The 15,968-nt window shown below is 54.6% G+C and overlaps 2 protein-coding genes across 2 annotated transcripts; one reads left to right on the top strand and one right to left on the bottom strand.

Moving 5' to 3' along the window:
* Positions 1 to 1,190: 1,190 nt before the first annotated feature.
* On the bottom strand, positions 1,191 to 5,787 carry B0T23DRAFT_324440 (P-loop containing nucleoside triphosphate hydrolase protein; the record flags this gene model as incomplete). Its single annotated transcript, XM_062835423.1, has 3 exons — positions 1,191 to 1,524; positions 1,589 to 4,976; positions 5,043 to 5,787. 3 exons carry the CDS (start codon positions 5,785 to 5,787, stop codon positions 1,191 to 1,193), a joined length of 4,467 nt encoding a protein of 1,488 aa, XP_062689409.1.
* Positions 5,788 to 6,898: 1,111 nt separating this feature from the next.
* Positions 6,899 to 15,957, top strand: B0T23DRAFT_456603 (armadillo-type protein). Its single transcript, XM_062841265.1, has 3 exons — positions 6,899 to 7,476; positions 7,581 to 14,944; positions 15,038 to 15,957. The coding sequence occupies exons 1-3, from the start codon at positions 7,320 to 7,322 to the stop codon at positions 15,590 to 15,592; spliced, it is 8,076 nt and encodes a 2,691-aa protein (XP_062689408.1). The 5' UTR covers positions 6,899 to 7,319; the 3' UTR covers positions 15,593 to 15,957.
* The last annotated feature ends 11 nt before the right edge of the window (positions 15,958 to 15,968 follow it).

Raw genomic sequence — 15,968 nt, 5'->3', positions numbered from 1 at the left:
GCTGGCTGTGACTGATGGAATCCTTTTCCTTTTATCCTCGCTTCACTTCTGAGAATTGAAATCCGAGCTCGAGCTGAATGACCATCACGAGCATCAGCACCACACCCAGCTGCGACAAAAGAAAAAGAAAAAGAAAAAAGAAAAAGACTGCCTGCTTCTGTTGCAAGCTACAAAACCGGACCGGGCCTCAGGTCCTCAACTTCATATAACCATCCCAACAGATCATCATCATACACCACATCACACCACACAAAGCCATGTAGTTGTTAACAAGACCGAGTAAACCCCTGATTGGACGGACACCCCTTTCAAAAAAAAAAAAAAAAAAACGGAGAAGAGGGCCGGATACATAGTGTACATACCTCTACCGACCACCTCTAGTATGGAGAGCTATTTATAGACAACTTGCAAGACCTATCCATGTATACCGATTTGATAGGTACGACCGGACTGGAATTCGAAGCTCAAGCTGGACGGACGGAGGGACGAAGGGAGGGAGGGTTGCACAATGTCAATCATTGAGGCTGACTTTGTTGATACCGATACCCAAGAGCAAGACAAAGTGTCAAAGGAGGAGATATGTAACGAGTGCGTCGATCAGTAAAATGGTTCATCATTTCGAGCAATGCGTTACTTTTCTCTGTCTGGTTCACCTGGTATGCTTGTTGCGTGGAGGTAGGTGCGTGGGTAGCCACTTCGTTAACGTATGTTAACCCCTAGGGGTACTTCCATGCCGATGACAACTTTGAGGGGTTCCCTCGTTTGATTTGATTTGATATAACTCAAGAACCCATTTGGATCAGGTATAGCTTAATAGCTCAGTTGGGTTTGATATAGCTCTATAGCGTCGTTGCCTGCATCATGACAGGTTCAGCCAGCGAGGCTTTCCTCATCTCAAGATATAGCCGTATGAAACCATCAAAGTATCCCAGTCAACTTTTCCCCTTAAGCGCCTTGGACTTTTTGGCCCATATCTCCCTCTATGGGTAACCTTTACAGTAACAACCATCATATGACCATATGATATGGAACGGAGCTCTAGTATGACCACCCCATCTACTTGTAGGTATCCGAGATACTTTTGCCAAAATTGGTGTGACAAATCAAGCTGATAGCAAAAAGACAGCAACATGATTCCCCTGCTTCTGGTCGTTCAACCCTCACTCTCAAGCCTGGCTGGCGGCTTGTGTCTAAGCAGCAACCGAAACACTCGAAGCCGTAGCCGCCGCCTTCTCCCTCTGCTCCATAGCCATGGTAAAGACGCGCTGCCAAACCTCCAGCCAGCGCTCATGCTGCGCCGTCGGCAGCTTGCCGGGGTTCTTGAAGCTGCGCGCCATCACCTCCTTGAGTCGGGTCCTCAGCATCTTGACCACCAGCATCGTCTTCCAGTCGGACACGGCAAAGCGGGCGCGGTTGCCGTCGAGCACAAGCACGCCCGAGTACATGTCGGCGCGGACGTCACCGCAGAGGAGGGCAACCGCGAATGGATCCACGGCGGTGGTCTCGTGGGCATTGTAGACGCTTCTGTTGTCCAATAAGTTAGCATCTGATAAGGATGGCTAGAGGAAAAAAGAAGGATACAACGTACCCTTTGGTTTGCATGATATTATAATAACTCAACCACCGCAGCTCGTTATGACCCTTGTTCACACTGCTAGGATGCAAGCTAATGTTCTGGTTGTTGCCCACGTTGCGCAGGCCCTTGCTGCCGGGCACATCCCTCACCAGGAGCTTGGGGTAGAAACTCCACGCGATTACCGACTGAGCAATCAACTCATTGTCGCTGTTGATATTGACCCGCTGAGGAACCTCATAGAAGGCTTGGTACCGACGTTTTCCACCAAACCGAAGCCTGTTAAGCACCTGTCTCTCTTGAGTCGTTAGCTGCAGGAAGCCAGAGTCGGCAACCGACACGAGAAGTTGGCCCTTGAGATCCTCAATGTTCGCCAGCGTCTGGGGCGAGAGGAAGTTCTTCCGGCAGTACTGGAACTCGGCGCCACCGCTGGTCGACGACTGACACACACGCTTCCAAGACTGGTATGCGTTGTAAACGGTCAGAAGGTCCGAGTCACCCTTGCGGAATCCCATGCGGACGGTGTTGGCTTGTTGACGCTGTCCAAACGGCGCAACGAAGGGGGACTTGGACGAAAGAATAGCGGCCACGGTAATGGCCATGTCAAGACACTTGAAGATGGCGCCCAGAAGGATGAGCTTGCCCAGGAACACGTCGAGCGGTAAGCGGGCCAGCTGAATGCCGAGCGGCGTGAGCTCCTCCGATGAGGCGGTAAGGGCACGAACATCGACAAGGGCATCAATGGCACGACGAATGTTCTTTGCCGAAGGTGGATCGAGCGCCTCGCCCAGAGTCTCTTCAATACCACCAATCTTGCAAATCTTGACGCGAATAGCAAGATCCTGCAGGGAAAGACGCAGCATTTCGGGAGTTTGCTGGTCGCTCATGATGTTGTCATGGCGGTGCTTGGTGAACATGTGGAAGCAAAGACCCTCCTGCACACGACCGGCACGACCACGACGCTGCTTGGCGTTGGCACGCGAAATGAAGGTATCAATAAGTCGGGACAGTTGCCTCCGTTCGTCGAATCTCATCTCACGATGTTTGCCAGTGTCAATGACACAGGTGACATCGGGAATGGTAATACCCGTCTCGGCAATGTTGGTAGCCAAGACAATCTTCCTCAAACCGGGAGGAGGAACGAGGAAGGCGGCTTCCTGGTCCTCAGTAGCAATGGTAGAATGCAACGGGTAGACCAGCCAGTGATCAGCAAAGGCTTTGTCGCCGAGCAGCATGTCGTTGAGTGTCCGGATCTCAGCGATACCGGGCAAGAAGACCAGAATGGCTTTGCTGAAATCGACATAATCCGGATGGGTGGCAATCGTAGAAATCAGCTGGACAATCAGGTCAAAGTCGATCTGATACTCGTCCATTTGCGCCAGAGTATTGCGAGTTCTGGCAGAGTAGTTCCTGAGCGACTGGATCAGCTCAGGTTTGGAAGACGTATCAACCTCGGCATCCGCCTCGTCGTCAAGCTCAGTAAGCTTTGATGCGACGGGATTCCGCTGATCGAGGGTATAACCCGTCAATTCAACGGCATCTTCCAGATAGGCCACCTTGACGGGGAACGTTCGGCCGGGAACATTCAGAACTGGCGCTCCGCCAAGGTAGTTGGAGAAGCGCTCGGCATCCACCGTGGCTGACATGAGAACCACCTTGAGATCCTTTCTCCGAGCGAGCAACTTCTTGAGAACGATCAAGAGGAAATCACTGTCAATGGAACGTTCATGAACTTCATCGAGAACCAAATGGGTGATCTCGTTGAGGTCATTAGATCCCTCCAACATACGCATGACGATACCCGTGGTAGCGTAAACAAGGCGAGTTTCTCTCGAAGTGTTTGCCTCGAGACGGATCGAATAACCCACCAGAGACCGAGGTGTACCCAGGTCACCTCTACCCTCACCAATTTCCTCGCTGACTCTCTTGGCCAAAGAGAGGGCCGAAATACGACGAGGTTCCGTGCAGTAAATCTTGCAGTTTCTGCCCTTCATGAGCTGATCCTCCAGCAAGAAAGAGGGGACCTGTGTACTCTTTCCGCAACCAGTCTCTCCGCAAATGATCACCACCTGTTCTCTCTCGACAGTGTCGACAACCTGTTGCCGGAACTGCCACATGGGAAGCTGCATGCGAGACGCCAGCATTTGCTGGAACCTAGGCGTGCTGGCCTTTTGCAGCCAGATCCTCTGGTAATACTCGGGGTCCTGGGCGTTGCGCTTTGCCCGCTCCTGGTCCGATTCCGAATCTGTCTGAGTCCGGGATTGGCCACGACCCTTGAAAGCACCCTGAATGATGACACCATCCTCCAATTCCTGGTCCATCCGCTTCCGAACCAGATCGCGCAAGTGTTTCACGACCGCGCGGTCTGCCTCGTCAGCCTTGCTCTTCCGGGCTTCGGCCATTTCTGACCAAAGATCCTTCCAGGCCACAGGCAGCCTCATGGCCACCTTTTCTTCCTTGGCTGAAGAGCTAAAGATGAGGAACAAGGCGATAGTAGCAATGTATGCCTCGGACTGCTTCGCATCTGGCGTGGCGATGGACACCATCTTGAACACAAACTGGGTGGGCGCCGTGAAGACCTCGATATCGTCCGAGTCCGGAGGAGCGGGGATCTCCTGGGGTTTGGACCAGAGAATCTTGACGGCATGTCTGCTGGCAAAGGAAACGTCCGACAAAACATGATACGAGATCTTGACAGCATTGTCCCTAGACCGACAAGCCTCCTCTAGCGCACGCATGGGGCTCACGCCAGTCCACTTTCCAAAGTCCCTGATCTGAATCCTGGAACCATCGGCATTATTCATGACCGTGTTTGTCTTTCCGGTGGTGGGATCAACCTCATTTACGGGAAGGCTGGCAAACAGACCGGCAAGAGCCTCGTCATCATCCTCGGGGTTCTCGGCAAGAAGTTCTGCGGCCATGCGCTCCGCTTCAGCAGCAATATCGTCCACCTCGGTTGACGCAGGCGTTTCCTCTTGTTCCTCCTCCACTTGCTTTTTCTTGTTGGCCGCATAGTCCTTTTCCAAATCGATCTTCTTGTCTCTCCATTGTTGCTCGGCAACATACTTGTCAAACAGGATATCCTTTTCGACTCGCTCGATCTTGGCCAGCAGAAGGGCCTCTTCTGGATCACTCGGGTTTGCCTCGGCCTTGCCCTTCTTGCCCTTTGCGGTGTCCAGGCGGGGGCGTTGGATTTCGAACAGTTTGGTCTTGGTTTCCAGGTAAAAGGGGAGCAATTGATCGGGCTCAATGTACTCGTCAAAAACCACCTTTGATCGTTTCGGAGAAGGGGCTCGGGATGACCGGGAGGTTTGATTGTTCTTGGCCTTCTTGCCGCGCGGGCCTAGCTCGGGAAGTTGAGGGGTGACTGCGCCGGACGGGAGAGGTGTTTCCGAGGGGGTGTCTGCAGCAGGAAGTTTGTTAGATCTATTACAGGAGAGAGGATGCGGATGTGTTGGTGTCCACGTACCTATCTGGGACTTCTTTGCGCGACCACTGTAATCAGGGAGCTCCTCCTTGGAACATTCTCTGGCTAGCCAATCCAGCACTTCGTCGAGACCCCAGACGGAATCGCTCTTAACTGTGGAGGAAATATTGGGAGCAATGTCCAAGGCAAACTGTAGTGCGGGCTGGATCTTTTCTTGTGGAAAATCGGCGCCCTCGAGGGTCTGTTGGAGGGTCCATAGCTTGATGATGAGGTCTTCCTCTGGGGGCAATCTGCTAGTTGCGCCCTCGGAGGTAAGACTGGAAGCAGCAAAGCGACTTTCGGCCTGGATCAGGTCCAGGACATGGTCCATCAAGTCTTGAGGCAGCCACTTTTTCGCATTGACGGAATCGGCCTGGCCTCGTAGCAGACGTCTGTCGGTCTCGAGACGGGTCTTTTGGCGCAGCGCATCTCGGCGCACCTTGGGCGCATATTTCTCGACCAACAACTGTAACTCGGACTCTTCCAGCTGGCGCTCGAACTCTTCTGGGCTCAAGGTCTTTTCTGGCGCAGCCTTGGCGGCCTCTGTGGGAGCGGTCGTTCCGTTGGTCGCGGGGGCATCTTTGGATGCTTGGACATTGTTCTTGGTGGTATCGTTGTTGCTGTTGTTGTTGGGTTTTGGTGGCGCAACGTCTTCGGCGGCCTCTCTCGGCTTGGAAGGAAGGGACGTGGTAGCAAAACCACGGGCTGGGTTGGCCGCGGGCTTCTTGGACTTTTTCTTGCCAGCCATGATGCTGCCGTACTCGGTATGGTCTCTTTCGGGTCTCCTTGTAAGGTGTAGGCAGGTGTAGGTACGGAAAGGCGTTTGTGTAGAGGTAGTTCAGTTGGATATCAAAGGCGGCGGTGGTGGTAAGCCGAAGGGACCCGGTCGATAGTAAAAGATGCAACAGTCGTAGAGATGGCCCAAATAGTAGTTGGTTTTACCATGCAAGGAGAGAAAGGGTCAGGTAGCGCGAGAGCCCGAAGGACAACGGCATGAGAAGAACTGGAGCCCTGGGGGGCAAGTTGGGCAAGTGGAGGTTTCCTTTTAGTTCTTTGCTGTTTCGGCTTTGGGGACTCGGAGTCGCCCCAGCCTTGGTTCGGGATGAGGTACCTCTCTCTATTCTACCTTGACGATGGATGCTCTGCGCAAGGGCCTGGCTTTTGCGAGGGGTGTATTGGAGTGACTCGGGAAACTGAGGTTGTTGATATATGTAGTCTTCAGTCTTGAACCCGAATCTGTGGTGATCTGGTAATTGGGTGGTATTCAGGTGGTGAGCCCAACCTGACGTTGAAGCTGTCGTCTTGGGTTGTTGTGATACTTGACACAAAGTACCGACTGTGCTTGATTGAAAAAGTGACAGCGACGAATGACAGTCAGTCACTGTCCACAACCTGAACCCATTCAGTGGTTGTTCCCCAGTCCCGCTGTCGTCAGCCCACTGTGGGAGCTTCAGTTACTGACAGTGGCTGGGCAGAAAGACATCGACCGCCTGCAGTTTTTAGAGAGCTGACCCCGCTATGTCCGTCATTCAGACAGCGCGACTTGTTGGAGTGAGATAATCTGACAGTGCCGTCCAAGTACCTCGGCGTGTGTTTGACAAGAAAGTTCAGTTGACTTGGTTCAGTTTGGTTGTCTTGGTGCACAGACAAGATGGCAAAAGAGGAAGGTCGCATAGTGGCAATAAGCGACGGGACGGAATGCTCTAGCACTCAGTAAAGCTCTTCGCTGAAAAGGAAGGACGACAGGGGACTCTGCCGCTGAGACCAAATCCATGGCCAAAGTGGAAGTGGGGTCGATATTGTCTGGGGCAGGCCACCTGCAAAAGTGGAATCCCCAATCGCATCGCAGACTGTTTGGTGGACTGCCCGTGGAGCCGCCTCACCACCAACGGAAAACATTCAGTTCTACGCTACGTCGTGGGTTGTAGACTGGAGCTCTGCCAACTGCCTCTTCCAGACCTCTACCTACCTACCTCTACCATCACCACCACCACACCTTCTCACACCTACCTCTACATTCTTTGGTCAGGTACCGACTACCCACTTCAACACCGGGCCAGCAAAAGAAGAGGAGCGACACTCGTTCATAACTCCGGTCCGGTCATTGTGTCGTGTGTGTCGACCACAAGGGAAACGACGAGACAGAGGTTTACGCTGCGCCAACCCTCGACGACGAGCTACTACTCATCTACCCTCCCGAGTCCGAGCTGCCCGACCATGTTCCGTTAAGCCTCGATAGAGACTTCGACAAATAATACTTACCTCTACCCACCCGACATCATGTCTGAAGACGCCGCCTCGCCCGCCGCCGCGAGCACCCCCAGCAATGCGCCCGCCGACTTTGATATCGTAGCCGCAAAGGCTGCTCTGACCTCCTCGTCCACCTCGGCGCGGATTTCCCAGTTACGCTCCATCGAGGAGAAGCTGTCCCAAAAAGGTGAGAGAGAACTACACCTTTGGCAGCTAGATACTTTCCAGCTACCTTGAGACGTGAAAGATCAACAGGCTAACTCTCTGCTCTTGCGCCCTCTCTCCCGCCAGCCCTCGACCGACCAACAACTCTCGCCGTCCTCAAGGTTCTCTTCTGGACCCACGACTTTTACCACGATCGCCCTTCCCGTACCGCCGTCCAGAAATGCTTGGTAGCGCTCGCCCAGAACGGAGAGCCCGAAATTCTTACGCCTCTGGTCGCCGCCATCGGTCAGGAAATCAAAAAGGGTGCCATTGCGCCTGGCAGCGCCTTTACCTTGGTCGAATGGTGCAGCCTGTTGGTTCAGAACTTGGCCGGTACCCCCCTGTGGGACAAGTTTGGAAAGGATCTTACTCTGTCCCTTGCGGAGGTGCTGGAAAAGTGCTGCCAGCCTACTTCCAGGGGAACCGTCAGCAAGTCCGCCCTTGTCATTACCCGCCGCGGCTTGAGGAAACTGGCGGCTGGAGATGACAGGGAAACGGTCATTGAGGAGGCTGTCAAGGCCCTTGCTGCCAAGGGAACCCAGCCTACGGCCAAGTATGCCGTCCTGCTCGGTGTCATTGCTGGTGTCTGCTCCAGGAAACAGGAAGCCGCCCCCATTATCGAGAAGCTCAAGAGCCAGTACTTTACCTTTTATACCCGCGAAATTGTTGGTTCCAGGACACAGGTCCCCCCACACCAGGCTGCTGCTTTGTCCGATTTCTTCTCGAGCTTCGTCACTCTGGAGGATCTCGACAAGGAGGTCTTCCCGTCGTTGGAGAAGGGTCTGCTCAGAGCCCCTGAGGTGGTGCTCAACGACCTCATCACTCCTCTTGTCGGCGCCCTGCCACAAGACTTTGATCTTTCCGCTGCCCTGCACGGAAGGTTTGTAAAGCCCCTGCTCAACAACGTCAAATCTTCCAATGCCGTCATTCGCAGCGGCGCTGTCACCGTTTTCAAGGGCCTCGCTGCCCGGAGCAAGGACGTTGCCCTGCTTGAAAAGGTGGCTGATGAGATTCTCAACCCACTAAAGACCGGAAAGCTCGCATCTGCTGACCACAGAGTGCTTCACTCTGAGATGCTTGTTGCCTTGGTGGTGTCTACGGGTATTGCCAACAAGATTGCCAACGGCCTCCCTCTGGTAACAGGAAAGGAAGGTAACGAGGCAGCCTTGAGCGCCGAGACTGTTGCTCTCAACGCCAGCGCATTCTATCTTTTGAATGCCGGCGAGGAGGTACCAAAGCCTCTTGCTGATGCCTACGTCAAGGGGCTAGGCGAAAAGAAGCTGCCTGTCAGACGCACTTGGATCCTTCGCGCTGGTGATATTCTGTATGCCTTTAACAAGGAGAGCCAAGAAACGCTGCCAGCCAACTTCATCAAGTTTGCCGAGGCTATCGTTACTCCCCTGGGAACTACTTTTGCTGAGGTTGTCGCGAACCCTGCGACCGCTGCTCAGAACGGTACTGTTACCGGCGCTCTTGTTCTTTGCGCTGTCGAGTCGCTGATTCGGAGGGCGGAGAGCTCTACCTTCGAGGCCGTTTACAAGAAGGCCAACATCCAAAAGAACAGCTTGGCCGTTAACCCCAAGCCATCCTACCTGTTCAACCCCAGGATATACGGCAAGTTTGCCGATGAGGATCTCAAGTGGCTGACCAGCGCCTTGACTGCTGTTGCACCTTTCCTCAACGGTGTCGGTCTCCCGGAGAGAGTTGCCTGGGCTCAGGCTTTCATCTACGTGGTCAGCTCGGCTGCCACTGGCCCCGATGTCCGCCGCGACGCCATTGACGCTCTTTCCACCCTCTATGCTCAGTCCTCCGCCAAGGCCGAGGGGCCATCAGCTCTCCTCACCGAAACCATTGTCGAAGGTCTTTGGCACTGGATTGAGGCGACCGAGGCAGCTGACAAGGAAAGTGCGGCGGCTTTGGCCAAGACTGGAACCTCCAACCTTCACCTCGTCCTCAAGGCTATCTGCTTGAAGCCCGAAGAGTACCAGAAGCGTGCTGGTGCGGAGCCTGACAAGACCAAGCTCGAATCCCAAATGTGCTCTCTGCTTGTTCTCGCCAAGTCGCAGCTCATCCCCAGAGCGAGCTGGATTGATCTCTGCTTGAAGGTGGAGACCGATCCTGGTGAGCTTGCCAGGAAGTACGAGCAGCGTTTGCTTGATGAGATCGTCAACAGGACACTCTACGAGCAAAAGTCCGAGGCTGTCAGGCTGGCGGCATACAATGCTGCTGCTGAGCTTGTCTTCGTCGCCCCTGAGACCATGACTCCTCGCATTGTTGACCTCATCCAACAAAACCTCAAGGTCTCTGAGGTTCAGTCCGTTGGCCCTCTCGAGGCGGCCATCTTCCGTACGCCTGAAGGAACCGCCTTCGTCGATGTGCTGGCCAAGAAACAGAACGTCGTTCCCAACAAGAATGATCCCAACTACCATACCCTCAAGTGGGAGGAGGAGCTTCGTGAGCAGATTGCTCAGAAGAAGGGAGTGCAAAAGAAGCTCACAGCGGAAGAAAACGCCAAAGTCAATGCTCAGCTCAAGAAGGAAGCGGAGATCCGCGAGAGCGTTAGGCACGTCGCGGCCAACCTCTTGCGTGGCTTTGGCATTGTCAAGGCTCTCGCTACTGGTCCTCCCACTGATGCCAGCCGCTGGATGGGTCCCGCGGTCAAGGCTACCCTTAGTGTCATCGATGCTGGTGCAACTCTCATCACCGGTGAGACCGGTCCTCTGGCTTTCATCTCCTGCTCAGAGTGCGTCACGTCTCGTGTTGGCCCTATCCGCCCCTTCATTGGTGTCGCTACCCTCAGGGCGCATAATGTTTCCGCGCTCCCGGAGAACCTTACCGAGGAACCTTTTGACGATCTTATCACTCGTGCTCTCTATCGTCTCAGGTTCGCCGGTGAACAGCGCCCGTTCGATGTCATCTCACTCATCTACATGCTCCCACTCATCCTCCTCGTCCTCGAGAAGGGTGGCTTCGGTTCCAATGCCGATGATAAGGATGCCACGCTCGTTCTGGCCATCGAGTTCCTTTCCTTCCACACCGATGTCTATGCTGACGAGGCCACCCCACGCGCTGAGATTCTTTCCACGTTGATCACCTCGATGCAAAACTACAACCAGCACTACAAGATCATCAAGGACTGCTTCTCCGACATGGTCCGCTGCATCGCTCCCAACATTTCTGCTGAGGAGATTGCCGTCCTTTCCCGCGGTGCCATTGTGCCTCAGGTCGCTGTTCGCACTGCGGCTCTGCAAGCCATCAGTTCCGATGTTGACATGAGTGATCTCTCCACCTCGGAAGAGATTTGGCTTGCTTGCCACGACGATGTCCCGGAGAACGCTGACCTTGGTCGTGATATCTGGGAGGAGAGCGAATTCCAGGTCACCGAGGAACTTGCCTTCAAGATGCTGCCCTACTTGGAAAGCAAGGATGGCCAGCTTCGCCGTGCCGCTGCTAAGGGCCTTGCTGAGGCGCTCGGGCAAAACCTCTCTGCCGTCAACCCCATCCTTGAGAAGCTGAGGGAGTCCTACACTGAGCTCGCCAAGCCTCGTCTTCCCGAGCTTGATGAGTTTGGCATGCCCAAGAAGAAGGACCTTTCTGACCCCTGGGAAGCGAGACAAGGCCTTGCCCTTGCCTTCCAGGGTATTGCACCATTGCTCCAGAAGAACCAGCTCGAGCCTTTCTTTGCCTTCCTCATTGACAACGGCCCCTTGGGTGACCAGAACGGTAACGTAAGAGCCCAGATGTTGGAGGCTGCCAACACTGCCATCGAGATTCACGGCAAGTCCATCCTCGATAAACTCATGAAGACTTTCGAGAAGACCCTTGAGGCTCCCGACAAGGGCACTGCTTTCGCGGATCGTGTCAACGAGGCTGTCATCATTATGTACGGTGCGCTGGCCCGCCATCTGAAGCACGGCGATGCCAAGATCCCTGTGGTTATTGACAGGTTGATTGCCACCCTGAGCACCCCCTCTGAGACTGTCCAGTATGCTATCGCCGAGTGTCTCCCACCTCTTGTCCGCACCTGCGGAGACAAGTCCAACAAGTACATTGAGCAGGTCATTGAGACTTTGATGACTTCCAAGGATTACGCTGTCCAGCGTGGTGCCGCCTACGGTCTTGCTGGTCTTATCCTTGGCCGTGGTGTTAACTCGCTCAAGGAGCACCGTATCTTGATCACCCTCAGAAGTGCCCTCGAGAACAAGAAGGAGGTCAACCAGCGCGAGTCTGCCATGATTGCTTTGGAGCTCCTGTCCACTATTCTGGGCAGACTCTTTGAGCCCTACGTCATCCAGATCGTTCCGCAACTGCTTGCTGGCTTCGGTGATAGCAACCCGAATGTCCGTGAAGCCGCGTTGCATGCTGCCAAGTCTTGCTTTGCCAAGCTCAGCTCCTTCGGTGTCAAGAAGATTCTCCCTACCCTTCTCGATGGTCTTGACGAGGACCAGTGGAGATCCAAGAAGGGTGCTTGCGACTTGCTCGGTGCCATGGCCTACCTTGATCCCCAGCAGCTGGCTCAAAGTCTGCCAGAGATCATTCCTCCCCTTACCGCCGTTCTGAACGACAGTCACAAGGAGGTTAGACTTGCCGCCAACAAGAGCTTGAAGAGATTCGGCGAGGTTATCGAGAACCCCGAAATTCACAGCCTTGTCGACATCCTGCTCAAGGCTCTCAGTGACCCTACCAAGTACACTGACGAAGCCTTGGACGCCCTCATTAAGGTTCAGTTCGTCCATTACCTCGATGCCCCCTCGCTGGCTCTTGTCAGCCGTATCCTGCAGCGCGGTCTTGGCGATCGTTCCAACACCAAGCGCAAGGCTGCGCAGGTCATTGGCAGTCTTGCCCATCTCACGGAGCGCAAGGATCTCGTCGCTCACTTGCCTGTTCTCGTTGCCGGTCTTAAGATTGCTATCGTCGACCCCGTGCCGACTACTCGCGCTACTGCCTCTAGAGCCCTCGGATCTTTGGTCGAGAAGTTGGGCGAAGATGCTTTGCCGGACCTCATTCCGGGTCTTATGCAGACCCTCAAGTCCGACACTGGCGCCGGAGACAGACTTGGTTCCGCACAGGCCCTTTCCGAGGTCCTCGCTGGTCTGGGTACTTCCAGACTCGAGGAGACTCTGCCTACCATCCTGCAGAACGTCGAATCCTCCAAGCCTGCTGTTCGCGAGGGTTTCATGTCGCTCTTCATCTTCTTGCCCGTCTGCTTCGGAAACAGCTTCGCCAACTACTTGGCCAAGATCATTCCTCCTATCTTGTCTGGTCTTGCTGATGATGTCGAGAGTATCAGAGACACTGCCCTCCGCGCTGGTCGTCTCTTGGTTAAGAACTTTGCCGTTAGAGCTGTCGATCTCTTGTTGCCCGAGCTTGAGCGTGGTCTCGCTGATGATAGCTACCGTATCCGTCTCAGCTCTGTCGAGCTCGTTGGTGATCTGTTGTTCAACCTTACCGGTGTCAAGGTCACCGATGGTGAAGATGAAGAAGAGGATATCGAAACTGTCAAGGAAGCCGGTGCTTCTCTCCGTGAGATCCTCGGAGAGGAGAAGCGCAACAAGGTCCTGTCCTCGCTCTACATCTGCCGTTGCGATACCTCGGGTGCCGTCCGCTCCGCTGCTGTCAGTGTGTGGAAGGCTCTTGTCCACAGTCCTCGCATTCTTAAGGAGCTTGTGCCCACTCTCACTCAGCTCATTATCCGCCGTCTCGGCAGCTCCAACATGGAGCACAAGATTATTGCCAGCAATGCTTTGGGCGAGCTGATAAGGAAGGCTGGTGATGGCGTTCTGGCGACACTCTTGCCCACTCTCGAGGAAGGTCTCCAGACCTCGAGCGATGTCGATGCCAGACAGGGTATCTGCCTTGCCCTCAAGGAGCTCATCGCTTCTGCCTCTCCCGAGGCCCTCGAGGATCACGAGAAGACGCTCATCTCGGTTGTGCGTACCGCGCTTACCGACCGCGACGAAGATGTCAGAGAAGCCGCCGCCGAGGCCTTCGATTCCTTGCAGCAGATTCTCGGCAAGCGTGCTGTCGAAGAGGTTATGCCCTTCCTTCTCACCCTTCTCGCCAATGAGGAGGAGGCTGAGAATGCTCTTGCGGCTCTGCTCACCTTGCTCACCGAGACTACTCGCTCCAACATGATTCTGCCCAACCTCATTCCCAGCCTTATCAAGCCTCCTATTTCTTCCTTCAACGCCAAGGCGCTGGCTTCGTTGTCCAAGGTTGCCGGCGCGGCTATGAACCGTCGCCTGCCCAGCATCATCAACTCGCTTATGGATAACATTATCAACTGCACTGACGATACCCTCCGTGAGGAGCTTGATGAGTCGTTCGACACTGTCATCCTGTCCATTGACGAGTACGACGGTCTCAATATGGTTATGCAGACCTTGCTGCAGCTTCTCAAGCACGACGATCACCGCAGAAGGGCGTCTACCGCGTTCCACCTGTCCAAGTTCTTTGCTTCGGCCGATGTGGACTACTCGCGCTACAACCAGGACATCATCCGCTCTCTCCTGCTCTCGTTCGATGATAGGGACATGGACGTGGTCAAGTCTGCCTGGAGCGCGCTTAGCGAGTTCACCAAGAAACTTAGGAAGGAAGACATGGAGAACCTGGTCATCTCTACGCGCCAGACCCTCCTCCAGGTCGGCGTTGCCGGCGTCAACCTGCGCGGCTTCGAGCTGCCCAAGGGCATCAACGCCATTCTCCCGATTTTCCTGCAGGGTCTTATGAACGGCTCCGCAGATCAGAGAGTGGCTTCGGCCCTTGCCATCTCGGACATTGTCGACAGGACCAGCGAGGCCTCGCTCAAGCCGTTTGTCACGCAGATTACCGGTCCGCTCATTCGTGTCGTTTCCGAACGTTCTACCGAGGTCAAGTCCGCCATTTTGCTTACCCTCAACAACTTGCTCGAGAAGATGCCTACGGCGCTCAAGCCCTTCCTGCCGCAGCTGCAGCGTACTTTCGCCAAGTCGCTCGCCGACACCTCCAGCGACGTTCTCCGCAGTCGTGCCGCCAAGGCTCTGGGTACTCTTATCAAGTTTACTCCCCGCGTGGATCCTTTGATTGCCGAGCTGGTGACGGGCTCCAAGACTTCCGACGCCGGCGTCAAGACGGCCATGCTCAAGGCCTTGTACGAGGTCATCAGCAAGGCCGGCGCCAACATGGGCGAGGGCTCTCGCACCGCCGTCCTCGGTCTTATCGATACCGAGGCGGACGAGCGCGACGACACCATGACCATCACCTACGCCAAGCTGTTTGGTGCCCTTGTCAAGAACGTCTCGGACGAGGTGGCTGCCCAGCTTCTCAAGAACAGAGTCCTGACCAGGGACTTTAGCAACTCGAGCGTTCTGGCTTTGAACGCCGTCTTGCTGGAGAGCCCCGAGACCCTCTTGGAGTCTTCGTTGGTGGATGACTTGCCTGAGCTTTTGTGCCAGGGCATGGCAAGCAAGAACGTGAGTCTTTGTTTTTCCTTCCCACCTCCCCTTCCATCTCCTCTTCCATCTCCCTCCCCATGCAAGCAAGGACCCTCACTAATTCATCTCTAGACCTTCATTACCGAGAACTTCATTCTCGCCACCGGCAAATACCTCCTGTCCCCCGTGCCCAAATCCTTCGAAGCAACCAAACCCCTCTTCACCACCATCTCCACCCTCCTTCCACCGGGCCAGCCGACCGACTCGCGCCGTCTCGCCCTCGTCCTTGTTCGTACTTTAGCGCGCACCAACCCCGACCTCGTCCGTCCCCATCTGGCTTTACTCGCCCCGCCCGTCTTTGCCTCGGTGCGCGACATGGTCATCCCCGTCAAGTTGGCCGCCGAAGCCGCTTTCGTCCAGCTTTTCGCGGTGGCCGATGAGGAAAGCAAGGTGTTTGAAAAGTACTTGGAATCTCAAGAAGGAAATATGGCGCCGAATGTCAAGAGGAGCATGCAAGATTACTTTAAGCGTGTGGCACTTCGTTTGGGTGCGCAGGTGCGCGAGCGCAGAGAGGCCGAGGGTGGAACGGGTGGATTGGGATTGAGCAATGATGAGGTGGAGGATGAGAAGGAGTTGATGAGTGTTGGACGGGTGGATGTGGCGGGTGGGGGGGAGATGTTTGATTAGGTTTGGAAAGAGAAGGAGATGAAGTAGAAGAAGAATGGTGGAAGGGAAAAGAGGTGAAGGAGGAACAAAAAAGGAAAGCGAAAAGAAAGCCGGATGGGTAAAAAGTGTTTTCTTTATATCTCTCTGTTGTACATTAGATAGAATTGTTGTGAAATAAGCGGTATGAAAAGTAATGTTATGTCGTCTAGCGTGTACTTCGGTTGATGATGATGATGCCTGCGAGGTGTTTTGGTTGGTTGGATGATCTTGTTCAGGAGGAGGCGGTGGGGGATGCCATTGCCCCTGAGTGAAGCGAAATGCGAAATGGCGGACGCTTGTCGGTCTGATGATCAGCAAGCAGCGTGAAACATGCAGTTGAATCAAAGAATCGCTAGTT

The sequence above is a fragment of the Neurospora hispaniola genome, assembly GCF_033458365.1.
Source record: "Neurospora hispaniola strain FGSC 10403 chromosome Unknown B0T23scaffold_8, whole genome shotgun sequence".
Taxonomy (NCBI): Eukaryota; Fungi; Ascomycota; class Sordariomycetes; order Sordariales; family Sordariaceae; genus Neurospora; species Neurospora hispaniola.
Note: the sequence above shows the minus strand (reverse complement) of the source record. Positions and strands in the feature narration are given on the sequence as shown.